This window comes from Entelurus aequoreus, linkage group LG02 (assembly GCF_033978785.1).
Source record: "Entelurus aequoreus isolate RoL-2023_Sb linkage group LG02, RoL_Eaeq_v1.1, whole genome shotgun sequence".
Lineage (NCBI taxonomy): Eukaryota > Metazoa > Chordata > Actinopteri > Syngnathiformes > Syngnathidae > Entelurus > Entelurus aequoreus.
In genome coordinates, this window is record NC_084732.1 from 67,676,427 (window position 1) to 67,691,474 (window position 15,048).

The following is a 15,048-nucleotide window of genomic DNA, read 5'->3' on the forward strand; positions in this document are numbered from 1 at the left end:
CAAATGTGCAATCACAAAAATAGTAACACTCAAAATAGTGCAGAGCAATAGCAACATCAATAACTCAACGTTGCTCATACGTTAGTGTCACACAACACACAAAATAAACATTTAAAGCTCACTTTCTGAAGTTATTACTCATCTACAAATCCCTCGAATTATTCTTCTTCGGTGTGCTTCACTTGTTTTTTGACACCATCTGTGATGTGGACGCGGATGCAGTCGTAGATCAACAGGAACGGCGCTGTGTGAAAAAAGTCACCCGGTGTCTTCGCGTAAACGTCTATCAACCACTCGCTCATCTTTTCTTCATCCATCCATCCCTTCGAGTTAGCTTTTATGATGACGCCGGCTGGAAAGTTCTCTTTTGGCAAGGTCTTCCTTTTGAATATCACCGTGGGTGGAAGTTTCTGGCCGTTAGCATGGCAAGCTACAACCACAGTAGGACGACTTCTCATTCCCTGTGGTGCGAATATTCACCGTACGTGCTCCCATTGTATCCACAGTGCGGTTCACATGAATATCAAAAGCCAGTGGAACCTTGTACGCGTGTCTCTTAGTAGGAGACATTTTGTTGTCTTTACAGAAAAACAAATTAAATTAAATATCCGCGAGCTTCTTCTTCTCCGGGGGCGGGTGCTCACCTTGGCGGTTGCTTACAGTAGAAGAAGAAGCGCTTCCTCTTCTATGGGGCGGTTGCTTACCGTAGAAGAAGAAGCGCTTCCTCTTTTACGGGGAAAAAAGATGGCGACTGTTTACCGTAGTTGCGAGACCTAAACCTTATGAAAATAAATATGAATATTAATCCATATATAAGGCGCACCGGGTTATTAGCCGCACTGTCTGCTTTTGACAAAAATTTTGGTTTTTAGGTGCGGCTTATGGTGCGGAAAATACGGTATATATACTCTTATTAGCCACAACACAACCAGGCTTATATTTAATATGCCACAAATTAATCCCCCATAACAAACACCTACGTGTTGGTTATCCTAGCTCCTAGCTCCCGTCCATATAACTCGCCAATAAAATTCAAACACCTGCACAACACACACAATCACTCAGCCCAAAGGACCATTCACCTAACCCAAGGTTCATAAAGCTTATATATTTACCCAAAGTTACGTACGTGACACGCACGTACGGGCAAGCGATCAAATGTTTGGAAGCGCAGCTGCGTACTCACGGTACCGTGTCTGCGTCTGTGTATCCAAATCAAAGTAATCCTGGTAAGAGTCTGTGTTGTCCCAGTTCTCTACAGGCGTCTGTGTATCGAAGTCAAAGTCCTCCTGGTAAGAGTCTCTGTTGTCCGAGTTCTTTGATCTTGACTGCATCTTTTGGGAATGTAAACAATGAAACACCGGCTGTGTTGTGTTGCTGACTTCCCTCGCAAAATACTCCGCTTTGCACCGACAACTTTCTTTTTTGCTTGCTCAGCTTCTTTCTCCATAATGCAATGAACAAATTGCAACGGATCACCAACACAGATGTCCAGAATACTGTGGAATTATGAGATGAAAATAGAGCTATTTTGTATTGGCTTCAATGGGGTACCGATACTTCTGTTTCACTGGCTACGTCACGCGCATACGTCATCATCCAAAGGCGTTTTCAACCGGAAGTTTAGCGGGAAATTTAAAATTGCACTTTATAAGTTAACCCGGCCGTATTGGCATGTGTTGCAATGTTAAGATTTCATCATTGATATCAGACGTGGTCGGTAGTAGTGGGTTTCAGTAGGCCTTTAAATGCTTCCTTTTTCTTCTCAGATCTTTTACTAACTCAAAGTACTGACTCTTGCAGCAGGTCACCTTATGTCATGACTAAATTAATGGCCGTAATAGTTACAGCTTGTGGCAATTTTGTTGACTAAAAGTTTCGTCTTCGTTTTCGTCAACGACTTATTTTCCCATGACTAAATTAGGACAATAACAAATAAAAACAAAAGCACGTTGACTAAAACAATAAAGAGATTGACAATTTAGTCAACATATTAAAAAGAGACGAAAATGTTGACAGAGATCCATCCATCCATCAATTTTCTACCGCTTGTCCCTTTCGGGGTTGCTGGAATCTATTCCAGCTGCACTTGGGCAGAAGGCGGGGTACACCCTGGACAAGTCGCCACCTCATCGCAGGGCCAACACAGATAGACAGACAACATTCACACTCACATTCACACACTAGGAGGGCCAATTTAGTGTTGCCAATCAACCAAGACTATAAAAATGGGACCCATTACCTCCCTGCTTGGCACTCAGCATCAAGGGTTGGAATTGGGGGTTAAATCACCAAAACGATTCCCGAGCGAGGCCACCGCTGCTGCTGCTCACTGCTCCCCTCACCTCCCAGGGGATGGAACAAAGGGATGGGTCGAATGCAGAGAGTAATTTCACCACACCTAGTGTGTGTGTGACTATCAGTGGTACTTTAACTTTAACCTATCCCCAGGTGCATGTCTTTGGAGGCGAAAGGAAGCCGGAGTACCCGGAGGGAACCCACGCAGTCACAGGGAGAACATGCAAACTCCACACAGAAAGACCCCAGGACCTTCTTACTGTGAGGCACACGCACCAACCCCTGTACCACCGTGCTGCCCAGACAAAATCCTATTGTATTTAATTGTGTCTTTACGCTTGTGGGACAAAATATAAAATCACAGTTGCATGTAGGAGAGGGGCTATCGGAAAAGCAGAAAGAATATCCAATCAGAACTAGCGTCTTTGTAAAGCAGTGTTTTGATGTTTCACCTAGAAAAGCAGGAATCATTGCAAGACATCAATACAATGTTTTCTACACCGGGAAGAAAGAGTACAAAATACATATGGTTGTACTTCACTTTTGCCACGGTAGACAACAAAACAACTTGTAATTGTCTAAATAAATAGTACACTTACTGTACATGACACAATATACACATTATATTTAATGATGAAACAGAAAATAGTTACATTGTTATTTGAACATCATAGTTAAAATATGATTTCTCCAAATTATGCACTACAAATTGCCAACATGTATACAACTTTGTGTAGGTATATAATGCAACACTTTATTATAGATCTCAATACATTCTTACTGTTAAGATTTAAGCGTCAAACACATGTTTATGTTCCATTATTTCCTGTTAAATAAATAATTTTAATAATTTTAATACAAGTGTACGCACTGCGCATAATTTCATGTTAAACTCTGCTCAAAGCAAGTGATTGTTGCACCCCGCCGTGCATCTCGCTCTACCCAGCTTGTTTGCCTAATAAAATGGCGGACAATCTGCTCTGTAGCATACTACACTTTATATCATGCATCTTCGGAAATTAACTAAAAAAAATTCTGAGGCTTTAATTAGTCTCTTATTTTGAATTGATTTTGAAATGAAATAATGTGAAGCACCATATTCAGATTTATTGAAATGCATCTGTATATGCCAAGTTATGCAGTGTTAATTTATTACACTGTGCAGTAATTGTAATAACCTTAATAAAAGTGGTATCAAGACAACTTCAACTTCAGATGTGTTATCCTTTATACTTTATATTTTAGTGGAAAAAAACTTACTGTAATTTTTTGTCAACTAAAATGTTGAGTATTTTGGTCGACTAAAACTAAATCAATTTAGATTAGCAAAATATGACTAAAACTAAAAGACATTTTTGTAAAAAGCCTATAATTAATTTAAAAACTGCTGAGCTATCAGATTATATTGGCGTAAGAAAGAGATATTGGATTATATTGTTTTATTCTGTCGATGTTATTTGATAAGGTATTGCCTCGATTTCAGCGCACGAGTGATGACATCATCAAACTGCACTGTGCTCTACAGAGCCACAAGCTTGCTAGCTTAGTATATCCTACATCTGGAATTAATTTTCCAAGTTTGTCCTTGGAATTGTAAACATGCAATCTGCAATGACTGTAAAGCTCTGATTATGCAAGGGGGGAGTAATGAGTTTTCCTTCAATACTATATATAATATAATATCGTACATTATGGAGAAATGACTCTGAGTCACACGCAACGTTTATGCAGCAAAATATGATTAGAAGCGGCCAGCTGTACTAATAATTTCACTAAACGTACACTATTAGTCCAGAGTTTCATACTTTGCATACTTTGTTTTAGTTGACTATTGTTCATGAATCTTTTAAATGACTATTTTCACACACAATGTTAAAAATTAATTTCACCTATTCTATACAGTCCTTTACTTCATTGCAGTAGTTGTCTTATTTTGCAGTTTTTTTTAAATGCATGATTTGTTTATTCCTAATGAGACAAAATATCAGTTTGAGGGGAGAACTGCTGCATTTATCGTATCGGTTAATACCGGTGTTCTGAATCAAGTGCTGGACATTGGTAAAAAGTCCAATATTGAGCATCTCCAGTTACAACAGAAATGTAATAATGTTGCAGGATTGTATTCGCATCCTGATTTTCAGATTGCCACATCCATCCATTCATTCTCTACCGCTTGTCCCTTTCGGGGTCACTGGGGGTGCTGGAGCCCATCTCAGCTGCATTTGGGCGGAAGGCAGGGTACACCCTGGACAAGTCGCCACCTCATCGCAGGGCCAACACAGATAGGCAGACAGCATTCACACTCGCATTCACACACTAGGGCCAATTTAGTGTTGCCAATCAACCTATCCCCAGGTGCATGTTTTTGGAGGTGGGAGGAAGCCTGAGTACCTGGAGAGAACCCACACAGTCACGGGGAGAACATACAAACTCCACACAGAAAGATCCAGAGCCCGAGATTGAACTCAGGACCTTCGTATTGTGAGGCACATGCACTAACCCCTGTTCCATTGTGCTGCCACATATCACCAGAAAACCATTCAATCCCAGGATTGAGGATCAAAAACATTACGAGACAATTTTGTTGAAAAAAGTAATAAACAATACCAACAGAAGTAGGGTATTGTAATTTAGATAAGTGATAGCAATGGGTCCTTCATGATATACTGACACACGGGTCATAGACAGAGCACAGGGGGAAAGGCGAACAATAAAAGCTCTGATTCCATCAAATAAGTATGTTGTATCTGCAGGGTCATCAAAAATTCAACCCTTCAAAACAAAATCATTTAATTAAAAATTATGGCTCCAGGCCTCCAGCCATACATACTACCCGTAACAATGTCATGTATGGTTGAAGCAAACTCACTTTGGTGATGACGTGCCCCTGCTGGGACTTGGTCTTTGGCACGGTGCGGCTGGATGGGGTTGGGTAACTGGGCAGGATTGCCTGGCAATGGAATACTTTTCAGGCGCTCCACCTCACTTTTGACATCTGGGGCTGCCATGAGCAAAAACATGAGGGGTTGTTTAAACTAAATATTGTGGTATAAGTACCAAACTACACCTGCAAAGGTGTTGAATGCAGGTTGAGCAAAAGGCAAATAAACTATGCAGTAGCATAGATGAGATGGCATATTTTTTATGATTATTGTTAGAGAACAGACCTCGAGAAATAAAGCAAATACAATTTTAATAGAAAAATGTGCAGAGCAAACATACTCAAGAAGCGCTATATAAATCTAATCTATTATTATTATTATCAAGAAGAATTTAATTGGAAAGAAATGTTGTACTCAACTGTTATTTTATTGTCTGTATACCTTTGTGTCATGGTCAATGTTATGGATAAAAAAAATACCAATGACTTCTGTATCTGTATTAGGTGGGGTATGTTTGTCCGTAAACTAGCAACATACAGTAACTCACAAAGTTATGGGCAGATTTTCATTAAACATTCAAAAAATTAGATAAAGAATAACTGATTAGAGTTTGATAGAATGATCCATATCATTCCTATCGCATTACCTTACGTGTGAGGCAGACGTGTGTGTGATTTTTTTCATCATACTTTTTAGGCAATTTCTGAAATGGGATAAGGAACAAGTCATTACAATTGGGGGCTGATCCGGATTATATCTACGACGTTACCTTACGTTTACTTTACGAGACTCAACTTCCGTGTGTGCATGCTAGCGACCCTGCCTCTACCCACAGAGTCAAAGAGAGTGGATGACTCACAAGGGTTCACTCTGCTTCTTTCATTCCGCTATAAAAAGCTCAAAAACTTCCAGTCCGAATTACCATCTGGATTCAGGACTTTTTTACTATTGGAGAGTACAGTCGGGCCGAGTGGAGGTCTGTCCTCTGCAAGGGGTTTAACTAGCTTTAAGCTGTGAGCGCCATGTGAGGCACTGAGTGTGCACCATACCTTTATTATGATAACACTGAGATGCATTATGCTAACATGCAACCATTGTGGCAAGATGACACACGGAAATCCATATTCAATTTGCATGTAATCTCTTGAGACTTTACCTCGAATTTGTCTTTGCTGTTCACCCAATTCGTCCGCTTTGATATCTGCTTTGTTGTCTTCTTCAAATACTATTGTTTTGTCAGCCATTTTGATGACACCTGGAGGGGCAATCACAGCTGCCTGGATTTCTACTCTGTCGTGCTGCAGTTGGGGCTGGTCAAGAGATAAGCCCTGTCCCCCGGGACCATCAGCGGCCCCCATACCAGGTCCAGCGCCAGCACCCACAAGCACATCCGGGGCTTCATCGCGCTGCTGAGTGATAGCTGGCTTCTTCAATTCTGTGTAAAAAAAAACAGTGACAAATTAAGCAGCGTATGCTAGTACTGCACAATTTTGAGAAAAAACCTAATCGCGATTCGATTTGCGATTTATATTTTTCATAAATAAAAGTGCATAAAACTTGAAAATTAAGGAGGGAAGGAAGGCATGTTACCTTTACGCTGTCAATCAACATATTCTTCTCTCAAGGTGCCACACACAAGAAAAATATGCAATAATTTATGTAAAAAATATTTGGCTTTATGCAGACAGACTAATAAATAACAGCTTTTGTCCAAATTGTTCTTCTAACCTCAAGAAATAAGCAATACAAACTATACAGTGTTTATAAAGTAATTCCATCATAATTTATATTATTAATGCAAGTATTTGTAATTGGAAGGTAAATAACTGTTATCCTAAATAAATAAAACACAAATTGTAATTGGAAGGTAAATAACTTTGTTATCCTAAATAAATAAACAAACAAAAATAAAATGTTATAATTTCTGTTGACAGAAATTTTACCTAAATAGATATTGAACATCTTAGTGTATTTTTTTACCAGTTGGAAAAATTAGGTCAGACAGTGTCTTTTTCTTATTGCTATCACGTGATCGCTGCATTTTCGCTTGTTCCTGTGTTGATTGGCTCATATTGCCCATCCGATTTGAGTTGAGTTAAGTTTGTGTTTATTTCGAACATGCATGCATGCATACAACATGATTTCCAGTTTCTCTATTCAACATGTTCGAAAAGGAGTAGGAAGAAGCAGATCTTATTTAATCTTACCCTTTTTCCTTTACATAGCAGCTGTTAAAACTTTTGTTCACTTCTTGTTCTCAATTAAAACTGAAATATTTCCACAACGGGATATATGGCTATGTAATTACATTTTTTTCCTCCTAATTTGTGTTACTTTGCGGCACTTATCATTGGCGAGTCGTGAAGCTCTCTGTACTGGGAGTGTGAGGCGCTCTGCTCTAGTCTCCGCTAAGACAAAAACTGTGAATGACTGAAAAGAGGCATTCCACTGGTAAACGCGCTGAGGTGCTGAGAGTGATGCACAAAGTGAGATGTCTTTTTCCCTGTTTGAACAAATATACGCGAGGCTCAACAATTTTGATTGGCCAACATCTGCCACTCAAATGCCGGTGACGGCGGAAAAAAACAACAACCTCTGCCTCTTGCAGTTATTTACCGCACTAATTAAAACCTTGATGTCGATTCGATTAATCATGCAGCCCTGGTGCACGACGTTGACTACACCAATGTACATAGGTAAGATTATCTTCTAGGCGAATGTTGTGTTAGAGCATACTCATCCTGTCATTACTTACCAAATTGCACTTCATCAAGTTTTCCCACCTCACTGTCTTCAATACCGGGCATACCGGCATCACTGCCAGGCTTTCCCATTATGTCTGCCGCAGTACATGGAAAATGCAGCAAATAGCTGTTGTCAATATGTTGCTTTCTTTTTAAAGCTAAAGTAACATTTATCACGCAGTTCAAATACGTAGCATAACATTTTTCCCTCTTTGATTGGCATTGTACACATGATTGATGGTTTGGAAGCTTCATTATCAGCGGCTTGTGGTAAGTGCATAATGTCTAAGTATGTACTTTAAGCACAATGCTTCTAACTTAATGGGGAACTGCACTTTTGGAATTTTGCCTATTGTTCACAATCATGACGGATGGATTTTTTTTTAATGCATTCTAAATATTAAATAAATTCAATCAGAAGTACGCTTACAATGGAGCCTATGGGAATCGTTCAATTCTGTCTATAGAGCCCCTAAAAACATCCAAATACCTCCATTAGGGTTTTATATACATTATAAAAGTATAAATGGAATGTAGTAATGGGCACATTTAAAATAACATCTAATATTTACGTATTTTGATAATTTTAAGCATTAATTTAAAAAACGCATCACGTTTGCTTTTTTTTCTTCATCACTAATTTCTGCTCACTGCAGACTTTATGAGAGCCAACAAACATAATAAAACATCACTCACTATACAATGTCTGCTGTCATTAGGATGCCGACTGCTAGGATATTCATATATTTCCATTTAGATGAAAAACGTCTCATAATCCTCACGAAGAAACAGGATGAGGGCGAACAAGTGCTTTTCGTGTCGTTGTCGCCAGTTCCAGATCCTAAATGGCTGTCAAAGTGTCCCAACTTGTCAGATATTATACTGTATCTTCAGCCATCTACTTTTCAGGTGAGAGGCATGATTTATGATCTACAATAAACTTATAGGGAGCGGGGAAGCGAGAAAGCAGCTGATCAGTCGATGATGTAAACATCGGCACACAGGAAGTGATCACAGCGCCGCTATAAATAAATTGTCTGCGTTAGCGCTTATAGTATTAATATCACTAATACGTGGTTAATATTCAAGTCACAAAATGTAAATGAGAGTATTGTTGGCGCTTTTTGAATGGTTATTTATTGGCTTTTATGGGCGGAATAGTGGAGCTCTCAATGGCTCTGTTGAAAGTGGACTTTTATTTACATTTATTTAATATTTAGAATGCCTTAAAAAAAAATCCATCTGTCGTCATGTCTTTCATAATGATTGTGAACGATAGGCAAAATTACAAAAAAGTGCAGTTCTCATTTTAGGCGGTTACATTTCCAATACAGGTATTTTGAATCGCAGGTCTATTTAAGTAGAATTTTCAGGCGACCATTTTTTCAGAAAGCAAAGGGCTGGACTTCTCCATTTATTAGTATTGTTATTGTATAAATACAAGTTTCTTGTACAGTTAAAAACTGACTTCACCAAATGTTTGACAAAGCCATACATACATTATGTTACAGTTAAACAGCTTATGTTTGTGCAGTTATCCTCATTAAGAACATTACTGCTGGTAATTCAGTGCTTCTCTTTAAGAAAATAAACCTAACCCTTAGCGGACTAACAAAGGAAAATGTAGGCATTTTTCAAACAACTTTTGTCTGCTTTATCATCATTGCATTAATTTAATATTTTAAGAGAAAAAAGATTTGTCTTGCACCACACACACTTATTTTATTTTCTATCTTCACAAATGAGGATGCCTCATTAGTAATTGTGCAACATCCGTTTGAAAAAAAAAACTGCTGCAGAAAAAGGTTATTCATAATAGCAATGGCAGTTAACACAAATAAATACTAGATTATTCATATTTTTGTTACAGCATAAAAATAAGCAGTTATTAACAGGAAGTTATCAAGTAGACAAATAAGTATCTCAAGAGAGCATGATATATATATGCTGTTGGTGTGTAGCGGCCAGGCGTACACGTAAGGGGAGAGCTGATCGATCCTTAAATCAATAGTATCGATACCAAGAGTAGTATCAGACAGTACATGATCGATACCAGAGTGATTACCGGTAGGTCTATATTTTTCTCACAATATAATTTTTTGGTCGTTTCTGTTAAGATGTACAAACACAAGGAATAGGTCCCTGAACACAGGAGGACTTTGAAGGTCAAAATTCAAAGGATTTACATGAGAAGTAAATGGTAGTTTTGCTTTTGTGTAGTTAGTGTACTATTGACTTTGTTTTGTTCAAACACATGTATGTAATGTAGAGAATATGTGTTGATATGTTTACACTGTTGGTAGCACTTGCCATAAATTGATTATTTTTTTTACAGTTAATTCATGGAATAGCTACAAATCGGTATGGACTAATGTTACCCATGGTCGGTAATGCAGGAGACTACGCTCCATCCAGACCCACACCTCCCGCCACCTGAACAGTTTTTTCCCCTCGACCATCAGGCAAATGAACAATAACTCCTAACAGCAGCTCCTTGAATTCCTTGAATCCCTTCTAAGTCTATCTGATAGCTCAGTCACAGCTCTTTTTATACCAAATATGTGTTATATGTGTTTTATGTCGCACGTTTGCACCAAGAAAAATTCCTAGTTTGTGAACCCGTTCTCAAACAATGGCAATAAAACGATTCTGATTCTGATTCTAATGGAATTGACCACAAAGAACCCTGATTGAAGCAGCCCTACTAAAACATTTCACAAAGTCAGCTGGTCAGCATATCTGCATCACACTTAAAACTGCGGAATTCTTATTAATAGCCATTGACAAAAAATGTCATGTGTATCCTGTTAATGGGTAATGCATATGTTAGAGAAATAATTTGTTTAATGTCCTTACCAAATGTATGCTTTTATGGATGTGCGTCAGTCATGTACCCTGTACACTACCTTTTAAATCTAGACTGTCACGGCTGTGAGTGGCCACTGTGCGGCGCTCTTGAGCTAACTGCTCATCCAGGACTCCATCAGTATGTCTTCCAGCCACTATGCCCTTTTGGCTATCAATTGCGTTCTAAAAAGTCAAACAGAAAAGAGAAAGTGAATATATAATGAATAACTTTAGTCCAACAAAAAAGAAACCAAAAAAAAAACATGTAGTAAAACTATGCTGAAGCTAGAATTAGATCTTAAATTAGTTTAGCATATGAACATACTAACCCGTCTTAGCTTGACAACTTCTTCTTCCAGAGTCTTCTTTGATTCGTCATACTCGGTTTTCAACTGTGCAATCTGACGTCCACACTGTAAGCTAGAACATAAACATTACACGTAAATGACAAAGGAAAAACTATATATGGTCATGAATATCAAAAATGAACTGGACCTAAACAAATTAAAGTGAAAACATATTAAAGTGAAATTTAAATTTTACAATTTTACTTTTTAAGCTCAGAAATTGCAAGATTGAGGAATTAATCACTTGTTGATTAAACAGCAAAGAGACGTACAAACTAGGGCTGCAACGATTAATAAAAATGTATTAATTCTATTGGAAAGCTGTTCTGTTGCTTTGATACTCGTTTGAGTGTAACTAATTTTAAAAAAAAAAAAAACGAACTGCATGAAAGAATTTAAAATAAGTTAAATAAACAAGGTAAAATGAATGTGAAAATAAGAAAAATAGAAGGCAAAAAAAGGCAACTGTAGGTTAAAAGAATGTTAAAAAAAAGTAAAGGAAAGTAAAAGAAGGTACCGTAAATTCCAGACTATAAACCGCTACCTTTTCCCTAAACTTTGAACCCTGCGTGGATTTCTTTTTTGCAGTAATTGCCATGTTTTGTGTTCAATAGTTTTCATTAAACCAAAGCAGATCACTAAAATGGTGTTATTGTTTGTACTACGGCCCAATCTTTTGGAAGAGTGCAGTCACTGCAGGTGTTGCGAGTTAAAATTGAGTTCCTGTTTTAATGCTTTGAAACAAAGTATGTATTTAGCCTTTCTGCTCAAAAGGATCCTTCATTCATTACTCCGAGCAAAATTTTTAAGTTTTACAATTTAATTAACATAATTTCAACTTACTAAACCTTCCAATGTGTGATGTCTGTATGAGTCTTTTCATGCATATTTATACGTGCTATCATAATGAGACTAGCGTTGTTAGCATTAGCTAATATGCTTAACAAGTCTACGACTGTTTGTTAGTATTATGAACTTACAATGGCATTCTTTTTGTATTGTTTCAGTTTCACAAATTCCTCAGTAAATTAACCAAAACGTCACCGTGGAGTTATTGAGTCTGTTTAGCTGATTGGAGAACTAGCTTCTGCAGCTAGTGGGTCCATGAAAATGACTTCTGTTGTGTTTGATCAGCCGTTTTACTGCCGTGTTACAAACACCATCTGGAAGCAAAGTATGTAAATAAACATTTACAAAATATTTCTGTGTACAGTATATAACTAATTTCACAACGTATATATCACGGCTTATTGTCCAGTGTGGCTGATATGGGAAAATGTTTTCTCTGAAAATTTAGCGGCAGCGGCCTATATACTTGCGCTTTATAGTTTGGAAAAACTGTAAAAAGAAGGTAAAGGTAAAAAGAAGGTAAAGGTAAAAAAAAAAAAAAAAGTAAATAGAGGGTAAAAGGGGTAAAATAATTACAGGGTAAAAGAAGGTAAAATAAGGTAAATGGAAGGTAGTTCGCATCGCCATAGCTTGAGGTAATGCTACGTCACTTGAAATTGGCGAAATGTGACAAAATGTGCATCGGTAGCACAGCGAAGCGTACAAGCATATTCAAGGGTCAAAATGCATACATGTTGGCAGGTCTGTATATATCTTGGAAACAATGGTATATGTCTTTCGGGACATTGGAGTAATATGGTAGCACTTAGTAAAATGCTTTAGGATCTTGTCAACACAGCTCTAATGTCCACAAGCTAACCCTTCCATTTCAATTTAATTATTTCTTTCTATTTCAATTTAATTCTTTCTATCTGACTCTAAGAAGGCGGATGCTTCCCTCTCTCTTATCTTTCTTGCTTTTGCGTCTTTGTCTTGTCTCAACTTTCTTGGAGCCTCTTTTTGCACTGCTCTCCAAAATTTAAACAATTGATGAACCGGTTCTCTCTACAAAATTGACAAGATTTTGTAGACCACAATATCAGGTTCAGGGGAACCTGCTCGTTGCTGCTGGAATCACGATGGATGCGTGGGAGAAGTGGAGAGTGGTGTGCCTGGCGATTGTTGAGGACATTGAAGCTTATCTATCCGGAACTGTGATAACAGAGCATCTGCTGGTTGGTTTGAGCATAGCCTTGGTGTGTCGACAAACTCAGAAGACTATGGGCAGCCATTCAAGATGCCCAGAAGCTGCCAGTCCTGATTGATGGGATAGGCATTGGTTCTAGGCACTCAGACTCTGGCAATGTCTAAACTAAATTGCAAATTGGCTAACATCTCAGGGAAGCTAGCTGTTCTGTAAAGCGAAATTATGATCAATTTGGGGACCAGAAGAGGACAATTAGAGTAGACGAATCTATTGGAATTAATCTACTCGCCCTAACCTAAGCATCCTAATCTACACTTTGTCCCTCCATCCACTTTGCGCTGCAGTGAGACGCTCTGAATCCCTTTTCTCCCTTCCCTTACAAACACCTGCTGATTGTTTGATTTCATTGGGATTCTATCACGGACGTCTCCACAGCAACCAGCTTTGTTATTAGTATGTTACTCTACGGAATAAGACCGTGGTGCCAGACGACGCAACGTCCCAAGCTTATGGACCCACATACATCCACGCATCACATGCCCCTTCACCCCCAAGTGCGATACGCTGACCACGGAGCTGCGCCGCTTTCTGGCTGCCTGCAGGTTGTATGTCATAAAATGTGCTTGTTTGCTGAGGTTTTTTTCCTAGTCTCACACTACATCTCCTACAGGAGCATAGTTTGGGAGTGGCTTTTTTCTCACTACTTTTGTTTTTCACTTTTCTCATCTTTAACGTGGCGTCGCATATGAGGCGACCCATCAGCCCTTCTCTCCTGTCTCCCCTCTGTCCTACTGAATATCTGTTTCTTTGACGGATTGACTGTAAACAAATTTTGTGGTACGTTTTAAGTGCAATGAAAAATAAAGCATCTTCTATCTTTATTAATTAATTCATTTTCCTGCTTAACCTGTTCAGGAGTGTGGGTGATCTGGAGTCTATCACAGCTGACAAGAGCCAGTACACCCAGGACTGGTCACCAGTCAAGTACAGGGCGCATGAAGACATTCAACCATTCACCCCAATGGGCTGTTTAGAGTCCAATGAACTATTGATGCCTTTGGACTCGGAAGGAACCGACACAAAAACTGGGAAAACATGTAAAGTTCTGAAGGGGGATTTGAATCCAGGACCACATGGACATGATTTTCTGAAATGTGTTTAATGTAAAAGCACAGAAAGTTGCAAGACGGTTCATAAATTGTCACTGAACATACCTTTCATATTCCAGCTTTCTCTCCAAGGTGGTTCTATTCCTTTTCACCTCTTTTAGCTGCTCTTCTTGTTTCATAAACTCCTGCTTCAAGTCAGTCAGCTGCTCTATTGGCCCACACACAAACAAGCACCATTAGAAAAAAAAAATTGTGATCATAAGCAGTGAGTTTGGGTATTGTTTTGGGTTAGTTTAATTGTGCAACCTGCTGGTCAGGCATATCTTACCTTTAAGCCTTTGGATTTCTGTCATTTGGGCTGTGACGTCATCCTGCACCTTAGTCTAAACACACACAGAACAAAGTTCAAGAATTCTAAAAGATCCAGAGAGTATTGGTTAGTTAAGGAACAAACTTTCTTATACGAGCTAGTTTGTATATGGGCTTTTGACCACATTTCCGTGACTATAATAACTATGTAATCATTTATTTAAAAAAATTATTCCTTATATTTCAGATTTAAAATGTTGGGAGATCAGTGAAAGAAGCGTCTGCATGAATATAGATTAACTTTGCGAATCTGACGTCATTATTAAGAAACTAATTCCCCATATATTAGCTTTAAAATATTGGAGATCAGTAAAAAAAGTGTCTTCATTCATGTAGATTAGAAGGTGCTGTTTGCAACTTCCTCACTGTAACATTTTTCAAAGCAAAATATATAACAAAAACACCTCTGGCTAGCTT

General features: G+C 38.4%; 1 protein-coding gene across 3 annotated transcripts in view; it reads right to left on the reverse strand.

The window, feature by feature from the left end:
* golm2 (golgi membrane protein 2) overlaps window positions 1-15,048 on the reverse strand; it is a 35,447-nt gene that overhangs the window by 5,675 nt on the left and 14,724 nt on the right. For 2 of the 3 annotated variants that reach the window (XM_062031052.1, XM_062031069.1), the window contains exons 2-8: window positions 14,591-14,645; window positions 14,368-14,470; window positions 11,101-11,191; window positions 10,831-10,954; window positions 7,936-8,019; window positions 6,337-6,615; window positions 5,168-5,299 (exon numbers count right to left, since the gene is read on the reverse strand). In XM_062031052.1, the coding sequence (XP_061887036.1) occupies window positions 5,168-5,299; window positions 6,337-6,615; window positions 7,936-8,019; window positions 10,831-10,954; window positions 11,101-11,191; window positions 14,368-14,470; window positions 14,591-14,645 (868 nt within the window). The remainder of the gene's footprint in view (window positions 1-5,167; window positions 5,300-6,336; window positions 6,616-7,935; window positions 8,020-10,830; window positions 10,955-11,100; window positions 11,192-14,367; window positions 14,471-14,590; window positions 14,646-15,048) is intronic. The other variant, XM_062031060.1, reaches the window with a different exon arrangement.